Genomic DNA, 23,978 nt, shown 5'->3' with positions numbered 1-23,978 from the left:
TGCTTTCCAACAGACACTGGGAGATGAATTCACCTTTCAGCAGGACAAAAACCTAAAACACAAGGCCAAATATACACCGGAGTTGCTTACCAAGATGACATGGAATGTTCCTGAGTGGCCTAGTTACAGCTTTGACTTACACCAGATTGAAAATGTATGGCAAGATTTGAAAGAGCTTGAAGAATCCAGGTGTGCAAAGCTCTTAGAGACATACCCAGAAAGACTCACAGCTGTAATCGCTACCAAAAGTGATTGTAACTTATTGACTCAGGGGTGTGAATACTTATGTAAATCAGTTATTTCTGTATCTCATTTACAATAAATGTGCAAAAATTTCTAAAAACATGTTTTCACTTTGTCATTATGGGGTATTGTGTGTAGATGGGTAAAGAAAAATGGTTTATTCCATTTTGAATTTAGGCTGTAACACAACAAAATGTGGAATAAGTTAAGGGGTATGAATACTTTCTGAAGGCAACAGAACACGGTTCAACAACCGTGATTCACACACGTTTTACATCAGGTACATACGTTCAGTAACGCAACATTGTTCCACAACTGTTTCACAACTGTACATGGTTGTTTGACATAGCACAAGGTAGTTCAGCAATGCAACACTGTTCCACAACTACAGTACATTCGGAAAGTATTAAGTTATGTTACAGCCTTATTCTAAAATGTATTAAGTTGTTTTTACCCCTCATCAATCTACACACAATACCCCATAATGACAAAGCAAAAAATGATTTTTTTTATATCAAATTTACTTAACTATTCAGACCATTTACTCAGTACTTTTTTGAAGCACCTTTGGCAGTGATTACAGCCTCGAGTCTTCTTGGGTATGACACTACAAGCTTGGCACACCTGTATTTGGGAATTTCGCCCATTCTTCTCTGCAGATCCTCTCAAGCTCTGTCAGGATGTAGGGGGAGCGTCGCTGAACAGCTATTTTCAGGTCTCTCCAGAGATGTTAGATCGGGTTCAAGTCCGGGCTCTGGCTGGGCCACTCAAGGACATTGAGACTTGTCCCGAAGCCACTCCTGCATTGTCTTGGCTGTGTGCTTAGGGTCATTGTGAGCCTTCGCTGCAATCTGAGGTCCTGAGCGCTCTGGAGTAGGTTTTTAGCAAGGATCTCTCTGTACTTTGCTCTGTTCATCTTTCCCTCGAACCTGACTAGTCTCCCAGTCCATACCGCTGAAAAACATCTCGAAAGCATTATGTTGCCCCCACCATACTTCACAGTAGGGATGATGCCAAGTTTCCTCCAGACGTGACGCTTGGCATTCAGGCCAAAGAGTTCAATCTTAGTTTCATCTGACCAGAGAATCTTGTTCCTCATGGTCTGAGAGTATTTAGGTGCCTTTTGGCAAACTCCAAGCGGGGAGTGGCTTCCGTCTGGCCACTCTACCATAAAGGCCTGACTGGAGGAGTGCTGCAGAGAAGGTTGTCCTTCTGGAAACGTCTCCCATCTCCACAGAGGAACTTTGGAGCTCTGTCAGAGTGACCATCATGTTCTTGATCACCTCCCTGACTAAGGCCTTTCTCCCCCGATTGCTCAGTTTGGCTGGGCGGCCAGCTCTAGGAAGAGTCTTGTTGGTTCCAAACTTCTTCCATTTAAGAATGATAGAGGCCACTGTGTTCTTGGGGACCTTCAATGGTTCCCTTCCCCGTATCTGTAACTTGACACAAACATGTCTCGGAGCTCTACGGACAATTCCTTTGACCTCATGCCTTGGTTTTTGCTTTGACATGTACTGTCAACTGTGCGACCTTATATAGACAGGTGTTTGCCTTTCCAAATCATGTCCAATTAATTGAATTTACCACAGGTAGACTCCAATCAAGTTGTAGAAACATCTCAAGGACGATCAATGGAAACAGGATGCGCCTGAGCTCTATTTCGAGTCTCATAGCAAAGGGTCTAATAAGTAATGTATTTCTGTTTTGTTTTTGTTTTTTGCAAACATTTCTAAAAACCTGTTTTCACTTTATCATTATGGGGTATTGTGTGTAGATTGATGAGGAATTCTTTTTACTTAATCCATTTTAATATAAAGCTGTAACGGAACACAATGTGGAAAAGTCAAGGGGTTTGAATACTTTCCGAATGCACTGTATTTCACAAACGTTTTACAACGGTTTCACATAACACAATGGCATTGCACCACATCATGAGAGGATCTAGGCTAGGTCATCCATAATAGAAATAGTTTGACAGTCGATTCACGCCTCCAAAAGTGGTCTCAAGTTGAGTTTAGTCCAGTTTTTCACATCTGTTGTGTAGGTCTCAATATGCATCAGGAGAAATCTGTTGTGGAAACAACCTGGCTTGGCACCAATGTTCCCTCTAAGCTGCTGTCACGATCGTTATGAGACGAATGAGTGGACCAAGGCGCAGCGTGGAAAAAAGACATCTTCTTTTAATGAAGAAAAAACAAACACTTATAAACGAACAAAAACAAACGTGAAGCTAAAACGAACTAAGTGCACACATGCAACATAGAACATAGACAATTACCCACAATCACCTAAAGCCTATGGCTGCCTTAAATATGGCTCCCAATCAGAGACAACAATAAACAGCTGTCTCTGATTGAGAACCAAACCAGGCAACCATAGACTTTCCTAAACCTCTCTACTGAACACAACCCCATATACTATACACAACCCCCTAAACAATACACACACCCTAAACTAGACAAAACACACAAACATCCCATGTCACACCCTGACCTAACTAAACTAATAAAGAAAATCAATATAACAGAGGCCAGGGTGTGACAGCTGCGCGCTTGCGCATCCACACACCTCCTCCAGGACTGCCTCGCTGATGCCAGGCCGTGCAGAGACGCAAGAGATTGAACTTCACTGAGTTCGCCCAATTTGTTTGCACTATATACACTACATGAGTATGTAAAAGTATGAAAATATCTGCTCGTCGACCATCTCATTCCAAAATCATGGGCATTAATATGAATTAGTCCCCCCTTTGCTGCTATAACAGGCTCCTCTCTTCTGGGAAGGCTTTCCACTAGATGTTGGAACATTGCTGCGGAGATTTGGTTCCATTCAGCCACGAGTATTAGTGAGGTCGAGTATTAATTAGGCCTGATGCCTGGCTCACAGTCGGCTTTTCAATTCATTGCAAAGGTGTTTGATGGGGTTGAGGTCAGGGCTCTGTGCAAGCCTGTCAAGTTCTTCCACACCAATCTTGATAAACCATTTCTGTATGAACCTCGCTTTGTGCATGGGGGCCTTGTCATGCTGAAACAGGAAAGGGCCTTCCCCAAACTGTTGTCACAAAGTTGGAAGCACAGAATTGTCTAGAATGTCATTGTATGCTGTAGAGTTAAGATTTCCTTTCACTGGAACTAAGGGGCCTAGACCAAACAATGAAAAACAGCCCCAGACCATTAATCCTCCTCCAACCAACTTTACAGTTGGCACTATGCATTGGGGCAGGAAACGTTGTCCTGGCATCCACGAAACCCAGATTCGTCCGTCGGAATGCCAGATGGTGAAGCGTGATTCATCACTCCAGAGAACGCGTTTCCACTGCTCCAGAGTCCATTTGCGGCGAGCTTTACACCACTCCAGCCGATACTTGGCATTGCGCATGGTGATCTTAGGCTAGTGTGCGGCTGCTCAGCCATGGAGACCCATTTCATGAAGCTCCCGACAAACAGTTATTGTGCTGATGTTTTTTCCCGAGGCAGTTTGGAACTCAGTAGTGAGTGTTGCAACTGAGGACAGACGATTTTCCATTTTACTTTGTAAAGTTGTTTCTTGCATCATACAACACAATACAATGTACTTTACAGTCACCTATTTCACCCATGGTGTTACAGATCAAGTAAAACATTTTCATGCAATGTAGGCCTGCATTGAACACCACATATAGGCTACTGTAGGCTATATCAAAGAAATCAAAAACTTTTTCCACGTGAACATTTTATTGGATTTGCTCTATTGGTTTTGTTGGTAGGGCTACATTATGCTGAAATAGCCACAATAGCCTATTGGCTACTGTCTAAAACTGTAAGGGTACAGCCTCATTGTCCACTGTAAACGTGTGCCGGAAGTTGCACAAAATTATCACAACGTTCAAGTTTCCACTCACAAGACCTAATATTTACTCAGTGCCCCCAAAAATTAGAGGGAACATTGCTTGGCACCATCTTGTATTTTCAGTAGTTCAGTGCCCCCCCCCCTCCACCCCCTCGTCCGCTGCTCCCAATCTTTCACTCTCCTCTCCTGTCCTCCCCTTCTCTACCTCACCTCCCTCTGACTGGTACATTCCAGATCTGCTTCATGTTGTAGTTATGAACCTTTCTCTCTCACACACACACACACACACACACACACACACACACACACACACACACACACACACACACACACACACACACACACACACACACACACACACACTGTGGTATTTGGTTGTTCAGGACTGAGTTTCTGCAAGTTTAAATATTTAGATCCTTGGCTCAGTGCCTGGACTTTAAGCTGTGTGTGTGTGCGTGCATGTGTGCATATCTCTGTGTATTTTTTAAATTTCATTTAACCTTTATTTAACTAGGCAAGTCAGTAAAGAACAAATTCGTATTTACAATGCATGGTACTGGGGCATCACTTTTTGGTACTATAGGAGGGTTGCCATAGAGATTAGGGTGGGGGTCTTAAAAACATTGTTGTTCAGTACATTAGGCCTTGGCGGCTGTCATAGCAACAGTTTTGCTATGTTGAGGGATTATCGGCAAAGGCCAATATTGGCCTGATACTCTATATCTGTATTCCCAGTCATGTGAAATCCATAGGTTAAGGCCCAATAAACTCTGTAACTGTTTTAAAGTCACCATTGGCCTCATGGTGAAATCCCTGTTCAGTTTTCCTCCTCTCCTGCAACTGAGTTAGGAAGGACACCTGTATCTTTGTCGTGACTGGGTGCATCCAAAGTGTAATTAATAATTTCACCATGCTCAAAGGGATATTTAATGTCTGCAATGTTTTATTATTATATATTTTTACCCATCTACAATAGGTGCCCTTCTTTGTGAGGCATTGGAAAACCTCCCTGGTCTTTGTGTGGTACAGAGATGAGGTAGTCATAAAATAATTATGTTAAACACTATAATTGCACACAGAGTGAGTCCATGCAACTTATTATGTGACTTGTTAAGCACATTGTTACTCCTGAACTTATTTAGGTGTGCCATAACAAATGGGTTGAATACTTATTGACTCAAGAAATTTCAGCTTTACATTTTTTATTAATTTGTAAACATTTCTAAAAACACAATTCCACTTTGACATTATGTCAAACTCATCATCAATTCATCAATATTATTATTATGTTTTAATGTTTTCCTGATCGTATGAAAATAATACTAATAATACTACTACTTTCATAATCATCCATGATCACAAATCAAATCATTGGACCCATTTGCATTGAGTAGATGGAGTGATGCTTACTATATATGCAAATGTTGTTGATCAGGAGGCTAATTTATTTTACCTTTATTTAACTAGGCAAGTCAGGTAAATTGATGGGAACGAACTGTGGGTTAACTGCCTTGTTCAGGGGCAGAACGACAGATTTTTACCTTGTCGGCTCGGGGATTCGATCTTGCAACCTTTCGGTTACTAGTCCAACGCTCTAACCACTAGGCTACCTGCCGCCCCAAATGGAAGGCATCTGTCATCTGTAGCACTATAGACTCCACTGATCAGCCAAAACAAGCTCAATAATCAATGCGTGCACACACTCCTGTTTATTATGCATTCACCTGTATTGTGAGTAGGCCTATGCCATCTTAATTTACCCAGTTTATCAAGACATTTACCATTCAAATAAAAGTATTACCATTATGTTGTTATGTAGTTACATTGTTAAAAACAGTTATATTTTATATTATATTTTATAATATTATATTATATTTTATAATGCTTCATGTTGTAGTTATGAACCTCTCTCTCACACACACAGAACACCAGGAGTCCAGAACACCAGGAGATCAGAACACCAGGAGATTAGAACATCAGGAGCCCAGAACACAAGGAGCTAGAGAACGACCAATATGTATTTTTTAAGGCCGATGCCGATATAGATTTTTAGGGGTCAAAGAGACCGATGGCCAATATTTTTGCAGATATTCAATATCATTAAATGAGAACATTTTTGTGACAAAATTTCCCAGAAACAGCCATGTATGCTGCTGTTCATGCTGTTCTAATGCATACATGGCTGTTTCTGGGAAATTTTGTCACAAAAATGTTCTCATTTAATGATATTGAATATCTGCAAAAATATTGGCCATCGGTCTCTTTGACCCCTAAAAATCTATATCGGCATCGGCCTTAAAAAATACATATTGGTCGTTCTCTAGCTCCTTGTGTTCTGGGCTCCTGATGTTCTAATCTCCTGGTGTTCTGATCTCCTGGTGTTCTGGACTCCTGGTGTTCTGATCTCCTGGTGTTCTGGACTCCTGGTGTTCTGATCTCATGGTTTTCTGATCTCCTGGTGTTCTGGACTCCTGGTGTTCTGATCTCCTGATGTTCTGGACTCCTGGTGTTCTGGACTCCTGGTGTTCTGATCTCATGGTGTTCTGATCTCCTGGTGTTCTGGACTCCTGGTGTTCTGATCTCATGGTGTTCTGATCTCATGGTGTTCTGGACTCCTGGTGTTCTGATCTCCTGGTGTTCTGGACTCCTGGTGTTCTGATCTCATGGTGTTCTGATCTCATGGTGTTCTGGACTCCTGGTGTTCTGATCTCCTGATGTTCTGATCTCCTGATGTTCTGATCTCCTGGTGTTCTGAGCTCCTGGTGTTCTGAGCTCCTGGTGTTCTGAGCTCCTGGTGTTCTGGGCTCCTGGTGTTCTGATCTCCTGGTGTTCTGAGCTCCTGGTGTTCTGGGCTCCTGGTGTTCTGGGCTCCTGGTGTTCTGGACTCCTGGTGTTCTGGACTCCTGGTGTTCTGGACTCCTGGTGTTCTGGGCTCCTGGTGTTCTGAGCTCCTGGTGTTCTGAGCTCCTGGTGTTCTGAACTCCTGGTGTTCTGATCTCCTGGTGTTCTGGACTCCTGGTGTTCTGAGCTCCTGGTGTTCTGGGCTCCTGGTGTTCTGAGCTCCTGGTGTTCTGAGCTCCTGGTGTTCTGAGCTCCTGGTGTTCTGAGCTCCTGGTGTTCTGAGCTCCTGGTGTTCTGAGCTCCTGGTGTTCTGAGCTCCTGGTGTTCTGAACTCCTGGTGTTCTGAGCTCCTGGTGTTCTGGGCTCCTGCTGTTCTGGGCTCCCTGTGCTGTGGTGTGTTTGTAGAAGGAAGTGGTGTGTGTGTGTGTGTACAGGATGTTTCTACCCTGAATGCCAGACAGGGACTCTTTATAAAAAAACTAGTGTGGAGAAGAGAGGAGCAAAGCTGCCACTTTCACTGCTCCCCTGATTCTCATTAGCCTCTTTGTGGTGTGTGTGTGTTTGTGTGTGTCACGATCGTCATAATAAGCGGACCAAGGCGCAGCGTGAGAGACATACATCTTCCTTTTATTAGACGAAGACGTAACACGAAACACTCTAACAAAACTAACAAAACAATAAACGACCGTGAAGCTATAAACGAAAGTGCACACACAAGCTACTAACGTTCAACATAGACAATTACCCACAAACACCTAAAGCCTATGGCTGCCTTAAATATGGCTCCCAATCAGAGACAACAATAAACAGCTGTCTCTGATTGAGAACCAAATCAGGCAACCATAGACTTTCCTAAACACCTACACTGAACACAACCCCATACATACTACAAAACCCCCTAAACAATACACACACCCTAAACTCGACAAAACACACAAACATCCCCCATGTCACACCCTGACCTAACTAAACTAATAAAGAAAATCAATATAACAAAGGCCAGGGTGTGACAGTGTGTTTGTGTGCCAAAACAAAAGTAAGAACAGGGAGTTGCATCTGTGACTCCATCTTTTTCTTTCTCCCTCTATCTTTCCATTTCTCCTTCCCTCTGGGGCCTCTCTGCCCTCAGCGCATTCGGTGGAAAACCGAGGGGGTAATTTTCCGCGGGAAGCGAGGGGAAGTGAGTCATCACGGCTCATACCCTGTATGTGTGTGTGTGTGTCTAACAGCCAGGAGCAGACTGTGTGCACATGTGTCACAGACCCCATCTGTACCCAATCAGAGCCCGGCTGTAACTTTCTGTACTCAGTTCAAGTCTATAAAACTTTCTTCATCTAACAAATGTGCTGGACATAAATACACGTTGAGATGCATTGCATACATATAGACGTAAAATATTTAACATTCATATAGGCTACACACTAGTAGACAATTTTGAAGCAGTGAAAATATAATGGGCAGTTCTGTCAGATGGAACAGTAGCACAAACAGTACTAAGATGAAAGCCTCACAGGCAGTGGTTGAAAAAGTACCCAATTGTCAAAAAAAATAAAAAATAAGATACTTTAATAGAAAATGACTCCGGTACAAGTGAAAGTCACCCAGTAAAATACTACTTGAGTAAAAGTCTAAATCTATTCCGTTTTAAATATACTTACGTTTAAAAAGTACATGTAATTGCTAAAATATCCTTAAGTATCAAAAGTAAAAGTATAAATAATTTCAAATACATTTTTAAGCAAACCAGACGGCACAATTTTACAAACGAAGCATTTGTGTTTAGTGAGTCTGCCAGATCAGAGGCAGTAGGGATGACTAGGGATGTTCTCTTGTTAAGTGTGTAAATTTTACAATTTTTCTGTCCTGGTAAGCCTTCAAAATGTAACGAGTGCTTTTGGGTGTCAGGAAAAATGTATGGAGTAAAAGGTACATTATTTTCTTTAGGAATGTAGTGGAATAAATGTTGTCAAAAATATACATAGTTAACTAAAGTACAGATACCCCAAAAAGCAACTTAACTAGTACTTTAAAGTATTTTTACTTAAGTACTTTACACCACTGCTCACAGAGAGAGATAGCATCAGAAATAACACAATTACCACGAAAACAACACATTAACTATCAGTACTAGGCTATAATGACACCATTAGGATATTATGTTGTGTTATGTAAGACAGACCCCTACCCTACCCTGTCCTATCACTCAGACCTTTTTAGACCGACAGGAGAGGACCTGAATAGATGGCCTCAGACACACACACACACACACACAATGTTTGTTTTACTATCCTTGTGGGGACCAAGCAATACATTCCCATTCATAATCCTAATTTCCTTTAACCCCTAACCCTCAACCTAAACCTAACCTTAACTCCAAACCCCTAACCATAAACCCAACCCTAACTCCTAACCCTAAAACGAACCCCTAACCCTCATTCTGACCCTATACCTAACCCCTAAGCCTAAAATAGCATTTTTCCTTGTGGGGACCAGTGAAATATCCCCACTTGATCCGAATTTTCCTTGTTTCACTTCTGGTCCCCACAAGGATAGTAAAACCAAAACACACACACACAAGGGGAGGATGTGAATAGTACACAACTGTGAGTGTTCCCTCTGTGGACTCTGGCCACAGGAAAGCAGGAGAGGGAAAGAGAGAAGAGACCTACACATGTATTCTCTGAGAGCAGAGGAAAGGGAAAGAGGGAAAGATGAGGGGATGTGCACAGACAGGCAGGCAGAGGTGTGAAAGGCATGACTGGTAGTCCGTTTGATTGTCTCTCTCCTTCTCTCCCCTAGAGACAACTGAAGGTTCTCTGGACCTGTCTACACATGTTTCCACACAGCCACACCAGACACACACACACACTCGTTGCTCACACACAGCCACACCAGACACACACACACACTCATCGCTCACACATAGCCACACCAGACACACACACTCGTCGCTCACACACAGCCACACCAGACACACACACTCGTCGCTCACACACAGCCACACCAGACACACACACGCAGCCACACCAGACACACACACACAGCCACACCAGACACACAACACTCGTCGCTCACACACAGCCACACCAGACACACACACTCGTCGCTCACACACAGCCACACCAGACACACACACACAGCCACACCAGACACACACACTCGTCGCTCACACACAGCCACACCAGACACACACACTCGTTGCTCACACATAGCCACACCAGACACACACACTCATCGCTCACACATAGCCACACCAGACACACACACTCGTCGCTCACACACAGCCACACCAGACACACACACTCGTCGCTCACACACAGCCACACCAGACACACACACACAGCCACACCAGACACACACACACAGCCACACCAGACACACACACTCGTCGCTCACACATAGCCACACCAGACACACACACTCGTCGCTCACACACAGCCACACCAGACACACATACTCGTCGCTCACACACAGCCACACCAGACACACACACTTGTCGCTGACACACAGCCACACCAGACACACACACACAGCCACACCAGACACATAGACACACAGGACTCTAGTATAGGCCTCCCGTTTTCTAACCCCATCCCTAGTTCCTTTACACCTCCCTCTCTTTACACGTATTCCACCATTCCAATTCTCCTAATTCTGAATGACATTCCTACCTCTTTCGTAACTTATTATTCACTCTTTCACAATTAACCCTCTCTTTTCTCTACGCTCTGCATCCTCCACTTTGTCCACTATTCCGTCTTCTACATTGCCATTCCCTCTGAACTGCCTGTCCCTCTCACCCAATCTCTCCTCCATCTATCTACAGTCTGCAGCTGTTTCATTCAGTAAGGCCACATTAGCAACATAATAAATACAGGATATCACCAGTAAACACTTCCAAGAGTTGTTGTTATGCTTGTGTATGTTTGTGTGTATCAGTGTGCAAAACAGACTCTTCACCCTGCCTCCGACAGGTAGATTGATGACATCCTGGCTTTAGCTGCCTGCCAAGGTCAACTTCAGAGTCCTTTAGTGGGAGAGAGCAAGAGAGGAGAGAAGGGAATGAGGGAGGGAGATGATTGGGAGAGGGGGGCAAGGGGAGAGGGGGTGAGAGGGGAGGAAAAGGGGGAGGAGAGGGAAAGGAAAGGAGGAGAGGGGGGAGGAGAGGAGAGGGGGCAAGTGGGGAGGAGAGGGGGGCGAGAGGGGAGGAGGGGGAGGAGAGGAGAGGGGGCAAGTGGGGAGGAGAGGGGGAGGAGAGGAGAGGGAGGCTAGAGGGGAGGAGAGGGGGGTGAGAGGAAAGGAGAAGGGGGGAGGAGAGGCGTGCAAGGGGATAGGAGAGGGGGTGAGAGGAAAGGAGAAGGGGGGAGGAGAGGAGTGGGGGGTGAGAGGAGATGGGGGGGCAAGAGAGGGAGGAGTGGGGGGTGAGAGGGGGACGAGAGGAGATGTGAGGGCGAGAGGGGGAGGAGAGGAGAGGAGAGGGGGAGGAGAGAGGGCCCTTTGTCTCCTGTCCCCCCAGACTTGCTCTCTCTCTGGGGCGGGTCCTAGGTAGGTGGATCCTACTCCTTAAGGCGTGGCCTAGGCGAACGAATGTGCTAGCGTACTCCCTTAAGAGACCTTCTTTTGAAATCTATAAAAATAGTACTGTTTGTTTATTATGAGACGCCTTAGCCAGTATACACTTCCTCAAATTAGTCATAATTAATCTAAGATAACTCAAGAAATGTTTAAATGTCATAAATGTTAAAAATTTTGCCGAGGAGATCTTAGCCGCGCAATTTTACATCTAACTAAGATTTTGTGTGCAGTATTTCTCAATTAAAAAATGTACACGAAAACGACTTGTCTCTCATTGAATGACAAAGACTTTATTGAAGAAGCCCTATTGTTGACCAATCACAGATGAAGTGGCGTAGACTTCGCCTATCAACTTTGGCTTTTTTGGGGTGTGCCCGAAAACAAAAACGTCTCAAAATGTCGTCATAATATATGCACAAACTCTTCCGAACTGTTTCGGCTGGGAAGCATGCAGACACCTTTAGCTTCTCCGTAAACACTTCAGACCCCTCTTCTCCCTTCTTCCCCTTCTCCTTTCTTCCTCACTTTTCTCCATACCTATCCCTCTGCATATACTAGAACCCTGTCCTCCCGTCTCCATCTATTCTCTCCATTCCTCTTCCATGTTCTGAGGGAACACTCAGCGACTCATTGCTGGGAGTAGATGTGCCTTCTCTTCTTTGTTGATTTAGAGCGTCTCTACAGTCTATCAACAAACGTCCTTGCTCTGTTACACACACACACACACACACACACACACACACACACACACACACACACACACACACACACACACACAGGCATAGACACACACACACACAGGCATAGACACACACACACACAGGCATAGACACACACACACACACACACACACACACACACACACACACACACACACACACACACACACACACATAGGCATAGACACACACACACACACACACACACACACACACACACACACACACACACACACACACACACACACACACACACACACACACACACACAGGCATAGACACACAGGCATAGACACACACACACACAGGCATAGACACACACACACACACACACACACACACACACACACACACACACACACACACACACACACACACACACACAGGCATAGACACACACACACACACAGGCATAGACACACACACACACACAGGCATAGACACACACACACACACACACACACACACACACACACACACACACACACACACACACACACACACACACACACACACACACACACAGGCATACACACATACATAGGATGCTCCTCAGAGGAGGAAGGGAAGGACCATCCTCCTTCTGTGAATTTCATGAAAATAGTCAAACATTAAAAGTTATCCTTTTTAAATAAAACTGTACAAAATATATTCACGTGTCACCAAATAATTTATTAAAACACTGTTTTGCAATGAAGGTCTACAGCAGCCTCAACAGTACTCTGTAGGGTAGCACCATGGTGTAGCCTGAGGACAGCTAACTTCCGTCCTCCTCTGGGTACATTGACTTTAATACAAAACCTAGGAGGCTCATGGTTCTCACCCCCTTCCATAGACTTACACAGTAATTATGACAACTTCCAGAGGACATACTCCAACCTATCAGAACTCTTGCAGCATGAACTGACATGTTGTCCACCCAATCAAAGGATCAGAGAATTAATCTAGTACTGAAAGCATAAGCTACAGCTAGCTAGCATTGCAGTGCATACAATGTGGTGAGTAGTTGACTCAAAGAGAGAGAAAGGCAATAGTTTAACAGTTTTGAACAAATTAATTTCTTAAAAAATTAAGGAGATGCAAGAGAAGGAGAAAGAGAGAGAGAGCTCTATTTAGTTGTATACATTTTTTCACTTTCACTTAGCTATCGAATACAGCTAGCTAGTTTAGCCTACTCAAACAGAGAGGGATGCTATGTTAGCTAGCTGACTATGGCTATCCAACACTGGAATTCTTCCAAGTCAATGTAAGCTTTTGGTTTTAATAATTTATTGCCACCGGGGCCCGCTGGTGTAACTGCTAAACTGCTTGCTGCTGACTGTACACTATACTATATGATTGTAGCGGGTAGCTATGTAGCTATGTCTAGTAGCTATGTTGACTATGACGTTAGCTAATATGGTGACAGCGATGTAGGCTGTTTGTAGCAGTTAGCGGTTATGATATAAAGGTTTGGTTTGGAAAGTTTTTATTTCCTCGTCACAGACAGCTGATGTGTTGTGCACTGAAGTCCACAAACGGAGGGGGAAAGTGAGAGGTGGAGAGCGCGTAGATGCGAGAAGTAATTATACAACAAAGGGATCATGCTGTTTGTATGTGGCTGCTATGAAAGTGAAGCAAAGGTAACGAAATGGTGATAAACATACTTGAATTTGTCCAATAGAAACACGTTTGCAACTGTTTGGACTAATGATTACACCCTAGATCAGCTAGATGCAGGCAAGAATGTGCAAGGTGGTATTGAATGTGTCACTGTCTTTCACCTTGATTACTCAAATGTCTCTCGACCTGTACACCTGCGTTGTAAACGTTCATTCATAGGCTAGGTTGTAGCATCTTCATGATGGGTAAAGGGAAAATTTGAGAATCATGTAGTAGCCTAAACCTATCGCTGTTACATTGAGCTGGGTGAATGGAATATGAATGACCGTCATCCAATATGCTGTAATAGAAATGCTATGCTCATAAAAACAATTATTGTCCTCATCTTAAATGTCACAACTGTCACTGATTAACATACGTACACACATTTCGCTAATTCTAGTTCCCAGGCAGGGAACGAGAGGGAGACATGAGAGAACAGTGAGTACGGGGCGGGCAGCATTAGAACATATGGCTAGCTAATGGTGTTTACATTAGAAAGACTATCAGAAAGGCTGTACTTTCTTCAGCTCTACTGGTGTTTGTGTGCGTGTGTGTGCTCTCATGTACTTTCCTTTCTTCAGCTCTAGTGGAGTGTGACAGCTAAATGGGAAGGTGTCGGACCAGAAGCAATAGGATTTAACTAATGGACACTGCTGTTGGGGGAGAGGAGAGAGTGCACTGCATGCTGTCTTTATCTGTAACACTGTTATCTATGTGTTACAGTAACACACTAGTTATTTAGCGGTCTTCTCTGGCCATTTGTCTTTGAGTTATACAGGGTTCATATGATCACAGACTTTTAAAATGGTGTTTTCCAGCCCTGGAAAAGTTTTTGAAAATTATTAAATCCCCAAAGTTTTGGAAAAGTCATGGAAATGTATTCAATAATTTCAGTTAATGTCATTTATTTAGGCAAAGTAAAAAAAAATATTTTATGAGTCAAATAAAAATCAACATATCAGACATGATCGGAATGACACTTTAGCGCGTGGGTGCACATCACCTGCAAGTGAGACGAGTGGGCAATTGCTCAAGGATAGATGAGATACAGTCGACATTGCAGCAGTAGGTAGGCCTAGCCTATAAAATATGATTGAGAACGGACTAATAACTAGGTAGCCAATTCAAAACATATCTTGTACCCTCTAGTTAACTGTTTAGCTATTATTAGCACGTATTCATGTTTTCATCCTGTCCCCAAAAACTTTCTCCCAAAACTCACAAATAAGGACATACAAAGTTGATTTACTTTTTTCAACGATTCATATGATTTATATAAACGATTATTTTTGACGAAACGAACGATTCACTTCACAATTGAATTAGTTGGGATTCGGTTCAATCGTGATTAATCGAATCTTATGAATCACAAACACTCATTTTAGGAAAAAAGATTAGATGTAGCCTTTCTTTTGCATTATGTGGCTTCAAAACTTGTTTTGTAGATACTTTCAGTTGAGTTGGGCATCCAATGTAATGGACATTGCAACTCAATAGATACTAGTCAGCCTGCAAAGGTAGTTAAGATTTTTTTAAATGACTTAACTATAAAGGGTACATTTCCTGAATACTATTTGTGGGCTTGCTTCAGCAGAATAAAAATATTTGTAGACTACCATAGCCATTTGATCTTTGAAATATTGAATGAGCGAATTATTTCAAAAGGCATAAAATGTATTAGGTCGCAATGTTTTACATCAATAGTGGTCAACCATCTTCAAGGAGAGCTAATGGGTGTGCAGGCTTTTATTCCAGTCCCCCTCTAACAAACCACGTTTTAGATATTAGCTGCTCAACCGGACCTTGATAAACTGGCTCTGATGTGTTTCATCAGGGCTTGATCAAAAGCCGGCGTACCCATGTACTGTAGCTCTCCAGGCTGAGGGTTGACCATACGTGTTTTATACAGATGTCTAACATCTTTGTACTTTGTGGGGGTTAAGTGCCTTGCAGAACGACAGGAGATGGTACATGGGATCAGAGAGCAGCCTCCCAGTGTCGATTTTATACGTACATAGAGACGCCGCCAATTGTTGTTCATGGAAATTTGGTGAAAAGTCATGAAATTCCATCTGTGAAAAAGTGTATGAGCCCTGGTTATAGGAAGAGCCTTAGAGATGAATGAAATGGCAGAGGGAGAGCCTAGAAAACAGTCATTTCATACTGAGGTGAAGAAAAGTTGTTGTTGTAGCTCACTCCCTTGGTCTGATAACTGGTCGGTCCCCTGTGTTACTTCATAATAGCTAGGCTAACTTAGAAATAGATATTATAGTAATTTTCATATAACTTGGCAAGTCAGTTAAGAACAAATTCTTATTTACAATGACGGCCTACCCTGTTGACACTGGGCCAATTGTGCGCCGCCCTATGGGACTCCTAATCACGGATGGATGTGATAAAGCCTGGTTTCGAACCAGGGACTGTAGTGATGCCTCTTGTACTGAGATGCAGTGCATTAGACCGCTGCGCCACTCGGGAGCCCAAATGGAATGTAGTAGTTCTGGGAGAACTAACTATTAGTTGCTAAAGGCGACTTGATACATAAATGCATGTCATTCATTCTTTGAGTTTTGGTCCCCTTGGTCTGGTCAGTACCCTGCATTACTGCTTTGAGAGAATGTGCTTTTCTGTTATCAGGTCCCATGAGACTGTCTGGTGCCACTGAGACCTGTGAGTGTGTGTGTGTGGTCACATGCTCACATGCTACTTTGTGTATTGTGTGTTTGCGGCTTTCAGCGTGTGATCAGGAGGGAGAAGGAGGTGTTATAGTGTACCGCTGGCCTCTTTCTTCACATCTCAATCGCTTTCTCACCTCTGTCTCTCTCTACTCTCTCTATTCTCTCTACTCTCGCTCTCAATTCAATTCAAAGGAGCTTTATTGGCGTGTGAAACATTATGTTTGCATTGCCAAAGCAAGCAAAATAAACAATAGCCACAAGTCAGAAGAAACAAAAAACAACATAAACAATAAAACAGGAACAGTAAACATTATCCATTTGAAACCTTCATGAATGCAAAGACATTTCAGATATGTATAGTGTTTTTAACAAGGTGCAGATAGTTGTAGTATGAATAGTAGGGGAAGATAAGTGAACAGATAAATTATATTTGTTGTGTTTACAATGTTGTTTGTGCTCCACTGGTTGCCCTGTTTTTTTTCTCTCTCTCTCTGGTTCTCCTCATGCTTTCCTTCATTCTTTCTCTCAGCCTTTCTCTACAGTATCTCTTTCACTTTAAAGAAAGGATAGAAGGAAAAGGAGGCTCCATTGACAACGCAGGGCGGCAATGAGTTATTTACCTGACTCAGTACTATTTCAATGACTGGCTACTGCGGCCCCCTTCTGGCCAAACTGAGACACAGCAAAACTAGAGGCCAGAACAGAGAGAGGGCTTTTCAACAGATGTCTAGCATCATACGTGATTGTGTTTCTATGTGGCTAGTTCAGTGTTTTCAGTATGTGACTTGTTCAATGCTCATTGAGGACAATGAAAATCCCTACTATACTAATAAATGCATCTTTCTTTCCCTCCCCAGGTGGATAATGCTAAGATCCTCCACTATGTGGGTGCAGGGGTAGCGTTCCCCACCAGTATGCTGTTTGTGTGTCTGCAGTCAGCTCTAACCTACAGGCTGGCCAAGACTCAGGGAGAATACAGCCTGGCTCACCTACGACTGGGCATGACACTACTGGCCTTCATCACGTTGGTGCTTAGTATCCTGCAAAAGATATTGAACCGTACTCAATAAGATCTGTGTTGTCTTCACAACCAAGGCACTGCATAGACTAGCATCCTGTCCAGTTGGTGTACTTGTACGTCAAGCTGTCTCACACTACAGGAACAGGAGATAGACTCCCACTCTTATGAGCCGCTCCGGCTCGCACAAGCAAAGGCTACTACAGATGTAGGATCTTAATTTGATCACCCTGTTGCAGGAGACCTGTCCTGCAATGCAGAAAATGTCTAACTTTTAGTGTATTTGAGGCTTAAAAATGATTCTGAAGTTTGTCATTTCCACTTGATTCAGACAGAATTTTCACTTATGAAAAATGTATCAACCCCTACAAAAATGTCCATTAATTATATAATAATTCACGTTTCCTGTTGCGACTGGCTCAAATTAAGATCCTACATCTGTACCTATCTTCACAATCAGAGAGGAGAGAGGGAGGAGTAAGGGAAGATGGAGAAAGAGAGGTGTTGTTGAAATCGAGGGGGAATGGGGAAGGGAAGGAACGAAGGGATGGAGAGCAGGGAAATGGGGAGGATATCTCCAGTAGTGCATAGGGGCTAGGGGTTGATTTGGGACTTGGCCATCCTCTTCTCATGGCAGTCAGTCTTTATGTCAATCAGTCAGTCTGTTAGTTGTGCTCCTTGACCTTCCTGCCTTTAGGTGGCGTGTTCTTTGTCCAGGAGAGCTTCGTCCTGCAGCACGCGTCGGCCATCTTTGAGTGGGTGTTCTGCGTCACCATCATGCTCTTCTACGGAACCTTTGCCTTCGAGTTTGCCGGTGTCACAGGAGATACTGTGATGGTGCTCGCCAGAGGGGGAGCCCTGGGGCCAAATGGGAGAGACCACAAAGCAGAGTCCCTAGGAGGTCCCATTCCGCACCCCCCTGAGAGCATGTCAATGCTGTAGTCCCTGGGAGAGAGGCCAGAAAGCTGGCCTGTGCCATTATCAATCTGGGGTAGGTGGAGGGACTTTTGAGTATCCATCGCTAATACACCAAAACACCCCCATTCCAGGGTGTGAAGGGGACTATGCCAATGCCACATATAAACTCAGCGTTGATGGAATGGATTCTACCATTTCCACCAGGCCCGGCGGTGTGGACACCATGGGGGAGAGATGTGGGTTCGTACTGTTCCCATGTCCCCAGCCCTGTCCCAGCTTCCAAAGACCCTGCTTGTGTTTGCACATCACTAATGAACCATAATCTTATTTTCCTTCATTCCCTGTTTTCCGGCCAAAGGAGCCTCATCACTCATTACAGGAAGTGATCCTGGGGCCGCTGAGTCTCAGCCTGTTGCTATCTGATGACATCACTGTAATCTCGACTCAGATTAAGAGAGGAGGGCAGGCCACCAGATGGCTATATAGAGAGTGAAAGAAAGAGAGATGGAGTGAGACATCATGGGAGTGAGGCTGAGAGAAAAATAGAGAAACGCATTAGAGAAGAGAGAGCTGCGTTGGAGAGCTAGGCCTGTGCAATGTAGAGCCTAATCCAATAAATAAAAACTCTTGAATTGGCCAAATACACATTTATTTTCAGAGACTGTTAGCGAGCAGACATTGATGTTTCCCTCGGTGCTAGAGTCCAAACGAGACAATGAACCTGCCTTCATTCATCCTTTAAAACAACAATACCATGAGAGCCGGGCCTCGTCGCACAGCTCCCAATACGTCACATGGAATATTTGGAATATTTCAAATGGTTAAAATGACCCCCTTCACATGTAGCGAAAGACTGAGGACTCACTACCATGAATGTGTTGATGACATGGATGCTTCACTGGTGAACAGTATACTGGTCAATGAACCGTGGTTTTAAAACGGGGAATATCTGGATACCAGTCTTACCTTATTTTTCTACTGATGCTACTTAAACATTGTGCCTTATAAAGCTGTACATTGGAATGCAGACTTTTGCAGACTGTAAAAATATATTTTTCCCTTATGATTATTCGAGACAATTGAGTATATGAAAAGCCAAACCTCCAATAGTGTTTTATACATAATATCCCAAACACTTTTATTTTCTACATGTTTGACTGTACGGTTCAGCCAAAACGTATGGATGTTGGGAGTGGAGAAGAGGACTGGAAGAACCCAACTGTAAACCAGCTAATACCAGCCAGAGCTCTGTCTGGGCTGATCAAGATAAATCACAGGAATCAGAAAAGTTTCAGAGTCTGAAAAACAGAGGACCAGAATCGAGAATCTATTATCACTGAAACAACTTCTCTGCTCCCGATTTCACTACTTTTCTTTTTGTCAGGCTGGGGTTCAATCGGTTTCTGTTTCAGTCAACAACAGTTTTTGTTTTGCAAGGCGACAATGTAGAGTTGAATGCTGAAACTAGGCTACATAACAGTACGCTACCCAGGTTATCTTCTTGGTTTTCTGCCCCCTGTCCCTTTAGCCTATCATGGCATAGGGGCCTAAAGGGAACAGGATGGAACTGCTGCTTGCTGCTGGTCTTCTTCCAAAGAATGTAGACATAAACCACCCGTATCCATTCTCCCGACTAACTGCACTGTGTCAAACCATCCAGCTGCCTTTCAGATCTGTGCTAAGAGATCTTAAAATGCAATTATACGTCTCCACTGTTTCAATGCTGCCTTATTAGCTTCAGTGTCTGTGGATTGCAGAAAGACATGTAGAGCATATAGTTCCATTCACAAGTGTTTCACATTCACCTCAGTCATCACAAAAAGTGAATCTGAATCTGAAAGTGAATCTGAGCAAATTGGACTGAATGGAGTCACTGACCAATGAAGTTAATCTAATAGAAACCCAGTCGTAGACAATGGCGTTTGAAGATGGAAAAAGTGGTCCATTAGCCCCTCCTAGTGGAGACACAGATTACTGCACAGAGCTCTATGCTGTTCTATAGACCCCTTTCTGTGTTTGCAAACATTACCTCATGAAGGAGATACACACAAGTTGGTGGCAGAACACAGGGGTGTTCTTATAGAACGCCAGCAAAAAAAAGCCTCTATTGACATGTTGCTTTTGAGTGCATTTCACACTACTTTTGGATTATAATTGGATTTAAGGCGTGTATGAATGTCCTGCTTAATATAATGTTTGTGTCATTATCGCAAATCAACTGGATTATACTTAAAAAACACTTCAACTTCAACCAGTAAAATGGCTCTTTGGCTTGCTTTTGCTACCGCCTATGTCAATGAGCGTTAGCATTCTAGCTAACAACTGCTGCATCCAAAATAGTTATTTTGCGAAGATCACAACCAAATATAATCTTAGCGACTGTTCAAGCTAGAATCAAAACATAATTGTAAGCATATGAGAAACCCAAAAAGTAATTTTGTTTAGAAGTAATAACTTACATCTAGGCTATGTTGAATTGCTGTCAACTTTACGAAACATCAAATGTTTCCCATTGCATGCCTTAATGAATATGACCCATGTCAATGTTCTGTCTCTATTGACTGATCTACCTTCAAACATTTACCTCTCAGGAATCTGTTGCATCACCAGCTGTCCACAATCAGTGACTTAACGAAACTGTTGTCTTTTCTTCACTTTTTAAAATAAATTGTGTTTATGTTGGGATATTTTTATATATTCAATTGTGTTTTAGAACTTGTTTTGACCAGTGGGTTGATTTTACATTTCAATGTTAGTGCCATTCGCTCTGTCCATATTTGACCTGATTGGTCACTTGCTATGGTTCCATTGGTTCTATGTTCTATGCAGAACCACATCTTTACATATGCTTTTTCCTAGGTCAACATTATACCATATAAATAGTTGCAGTATTGTAAGTGCTTCATCCAGACATTATCGATACAGTTTGGTTACCTTTATTTGTTTGGTTACCTTTATTTGTACACCACACACACACACACACACACACACACACACACACACACACACACAGAGAGTAGAGAACATTCCTCTATCTAGCTGTTGTCCTCATTTGTATTTAATTGTGGTCTTGCCTACCCACAGACAGATAACTGAGTGCCAAACTCTACTGAAAGGCAAAAAGATGACCTGTATGTGCCTTTATTTTGATGAAACCAAAGAAAGATGACCTGTATGTGCCTTTATTTTGATGAAACCAAAGAAAGATGTGTTTTAAGGGGAAAAGTGTTTGTCATAATGAGAGAAGGAAGATTGTTTGTATATTTGCCTTAAATTGTTCTACAATAAATCTGTAAAAGTGTTCTTGTCCCCCAACTCTTACAAATGTCCTTCTTGGGGATCAATGTTCAACATGAATATATTCACTTTAATAGCGATACTGTACATATACACTTTGCATACCAAGTCCCCGAGGACTCTGTGGATATGATAAAACCAAAACACCATGCATAACAACCCAAACAAATGCTCTATACACAGCTTTCTATGTTTAAAATATTTTTATTGGCAACAATTATTTACATTTTCAGGTTTCTCTGCCAACTGTTATGACTTTGTGTAGAGTTGGGTGCAGGAGGTGGGGGGGAGAAAGAACAGCATACAGTATCGACTAGGTACAGAGGGTAGAACAGCATTCCACCAATTAGGTGCATTTTGAGTAGTGTAATTTGGTGAGAAACATTATTCCATGAAGAGCACTTGTTCAACTTAACATAACATGTTTTACCATCTCAAGAGGTTAAATAAAAAAGATACTATAGTAGGTGCCAATCAAGTGCCAAATAAAGTAACAGGGTTGATGATTTCATCTTAAATCAGCCATAAATCCCGTTGCGACATGGGGAATGGAAGCTTGTTGTGTGCAACAGGGAGGGGCAATTAAATGCAATGTCTTGCCTGTCTGTCTGTCTATGGGTAACAGTGTTGATGTGTTATGCTCGACCCGCTCAGTTTTCCACCACAAAACACTAGAACATGGCCAAAAAGAGTCGAATCAGCTCACCTGCTTTTACACTGCTTTGACTATTAGTTCAATGTTTCTTTAGAAATAATTATTTTAAAAGGAATAGTTTCACCACATTAAAACGAGAGTTCAGTTCACGTAACTGTTTTTTTTGTTACCTTAACATAAATCACTATTCACATAAAATAATAATAATAATCTTCAGAAAACCTTCTATCATAGCAAACAAATAACTAGGTGAAAACCCTTTCACCAATTATGGTGAAGACTTGGAGACATTAAGTTGGTTAAAATCTTCCTCACAGAGGACGCACAGAGGGACATGTCACAATGCTGAATTTTGGCACTTTAGCAAGTTTTTATCCATATAAAAAAATCTGATTTATTGAATTTTCCATGTGGTATATATAACAGGCTTTTAAAATTATATATTTGTGCACAATTCCTACTTAAACGCAAAAGGCACTCATTTCCTGGAATTATCCAGCTACTATGTACAGAGGGTACAATAGCATAAAGTATTTACTAGGTACAGAGGGTGGGGGAACAAACTTCCTTAGGACAACAAGGTTTGGGACACAGTTAGGAAGAGATAATACCTAAATCAGTACAGTGTTTGCTGAACACATCACAAGGCTAAAGCCCTGGGTCATCATGATCAATGACTCAGCAGGTGAAGAGAAACAAGGGCAGAAACACCCACACTCTGCTACTAGAACCCCCAAAGTGTTTAACTTAATTTATGTTTCTAAGAATGAAACACCACAGGATGGTTTTTAACTATGTGGAGGTATTTCTCAGGTTCTTTAATTATTGTTTGACAAAACCAGCATCCTGAAACGTTTTGGAAGACTTTGTTTTATACACTATTCCCCTAATATGTCCTTAAAGGGCCCAGCAACTTAGAGTAAAACATATCATGTAAACAGACAGGAGTCTATGCAAAATACATTTATACTGAGAGAGAGAGACAGACAAACAGCTTATCACTGATTTCAAATAAGTGAATGTCCCAGAGATGGTTTGAAATAATTGGGAAAATGGATGAAAGAAAAAATACACAAGTGGTTTGAAACTCTGAGGAAAGAGGTACATTCTGTCAACAACTTAAAATAGTTCTGTCATGTTTGTCTGGCAAGCTCAACGTTATTATTCTGACAGCATCATCTTAGGCATGTAAAATTGTACAAATGTAGAAACATTGGTCCACAAAATAATATGCCTACTGTTGGCAACATGCAGTTTGGCAATCTATTCATAATCTATTCATAGACAAATAATCACAACAATTAACTCACAATCAAGTCAAAAACTAAATACATCAAACCTTATCTACTATCGGCAAACAGAGTTGAGATGAGAACAGTTAATTCATTCAATGCCGCTAATATTGTTTACAGTGAGATAGATCCCAGCAGCAGCTTTACAGATGAAGATACAAATAGCATAATCAAACAGGACTAAGCAGGGGTTAATAGATCCATCATAAAGCATTATAAGCCCGTATAAACAGTTATAAAGCATCATTATGATGCCTTATAAATGGTTAT

At 42.5% G+C, this 23,978-nt stretch overlaps 1 protein-coding gene across 1 annotated transcript in view; it reads left to right on the top strand.

The window, feature by feature from the left end:
* LOC120046710 (transmembrane protein 150A-like) overlaps nucleotides 1-18,518 on the top strand; it is an 87,259-nt gene extending 68,741 nt beyond the window's left edge. Inside the window, exons 6-7 of the mRNA XM_038992147.1 lie at nucleotides 17,386-17,563; nucleotides 18,244-18,518. Of these exons, the coding sequence (XP_038848075.1) occupies nucleotides 17,386-17,563; nucleotides 18,244-18,488 (423 nt within the window). The 3' untranslated portion in view covers nucleotides 18,489-18,518. The remainder of the gene's footprint in view (nucleotides 1-17,385; nucleotides 17,564-18,243) is intronic.
* The last annotated feature ends 5,460 nt before the right edge of the window (nucleotides 18,519-23,978 follow it).

Source organism: Salvelinus namaycush, chromosome 4 (genome assembly GCF_016432855.1).
Source record: "Salvelinus namaycush isolate Seneca chromosome 4, SaNama_1.0, whole genome shotgun sequence".
In the NCBI taxonomy this organism is placed as follows: domain Eukaryota; kingdom Metazoa; phylum Chordata; class Actinopteri; order Salmoniformes; family Salmonidae; genus Salvelinus; species Salvelinus namaycush.
The sequence above is the reverse complement of the archived record's forward strand: the minus strand, read 5'-3'. Positions and strand labels throughout refer to the sequence as shown.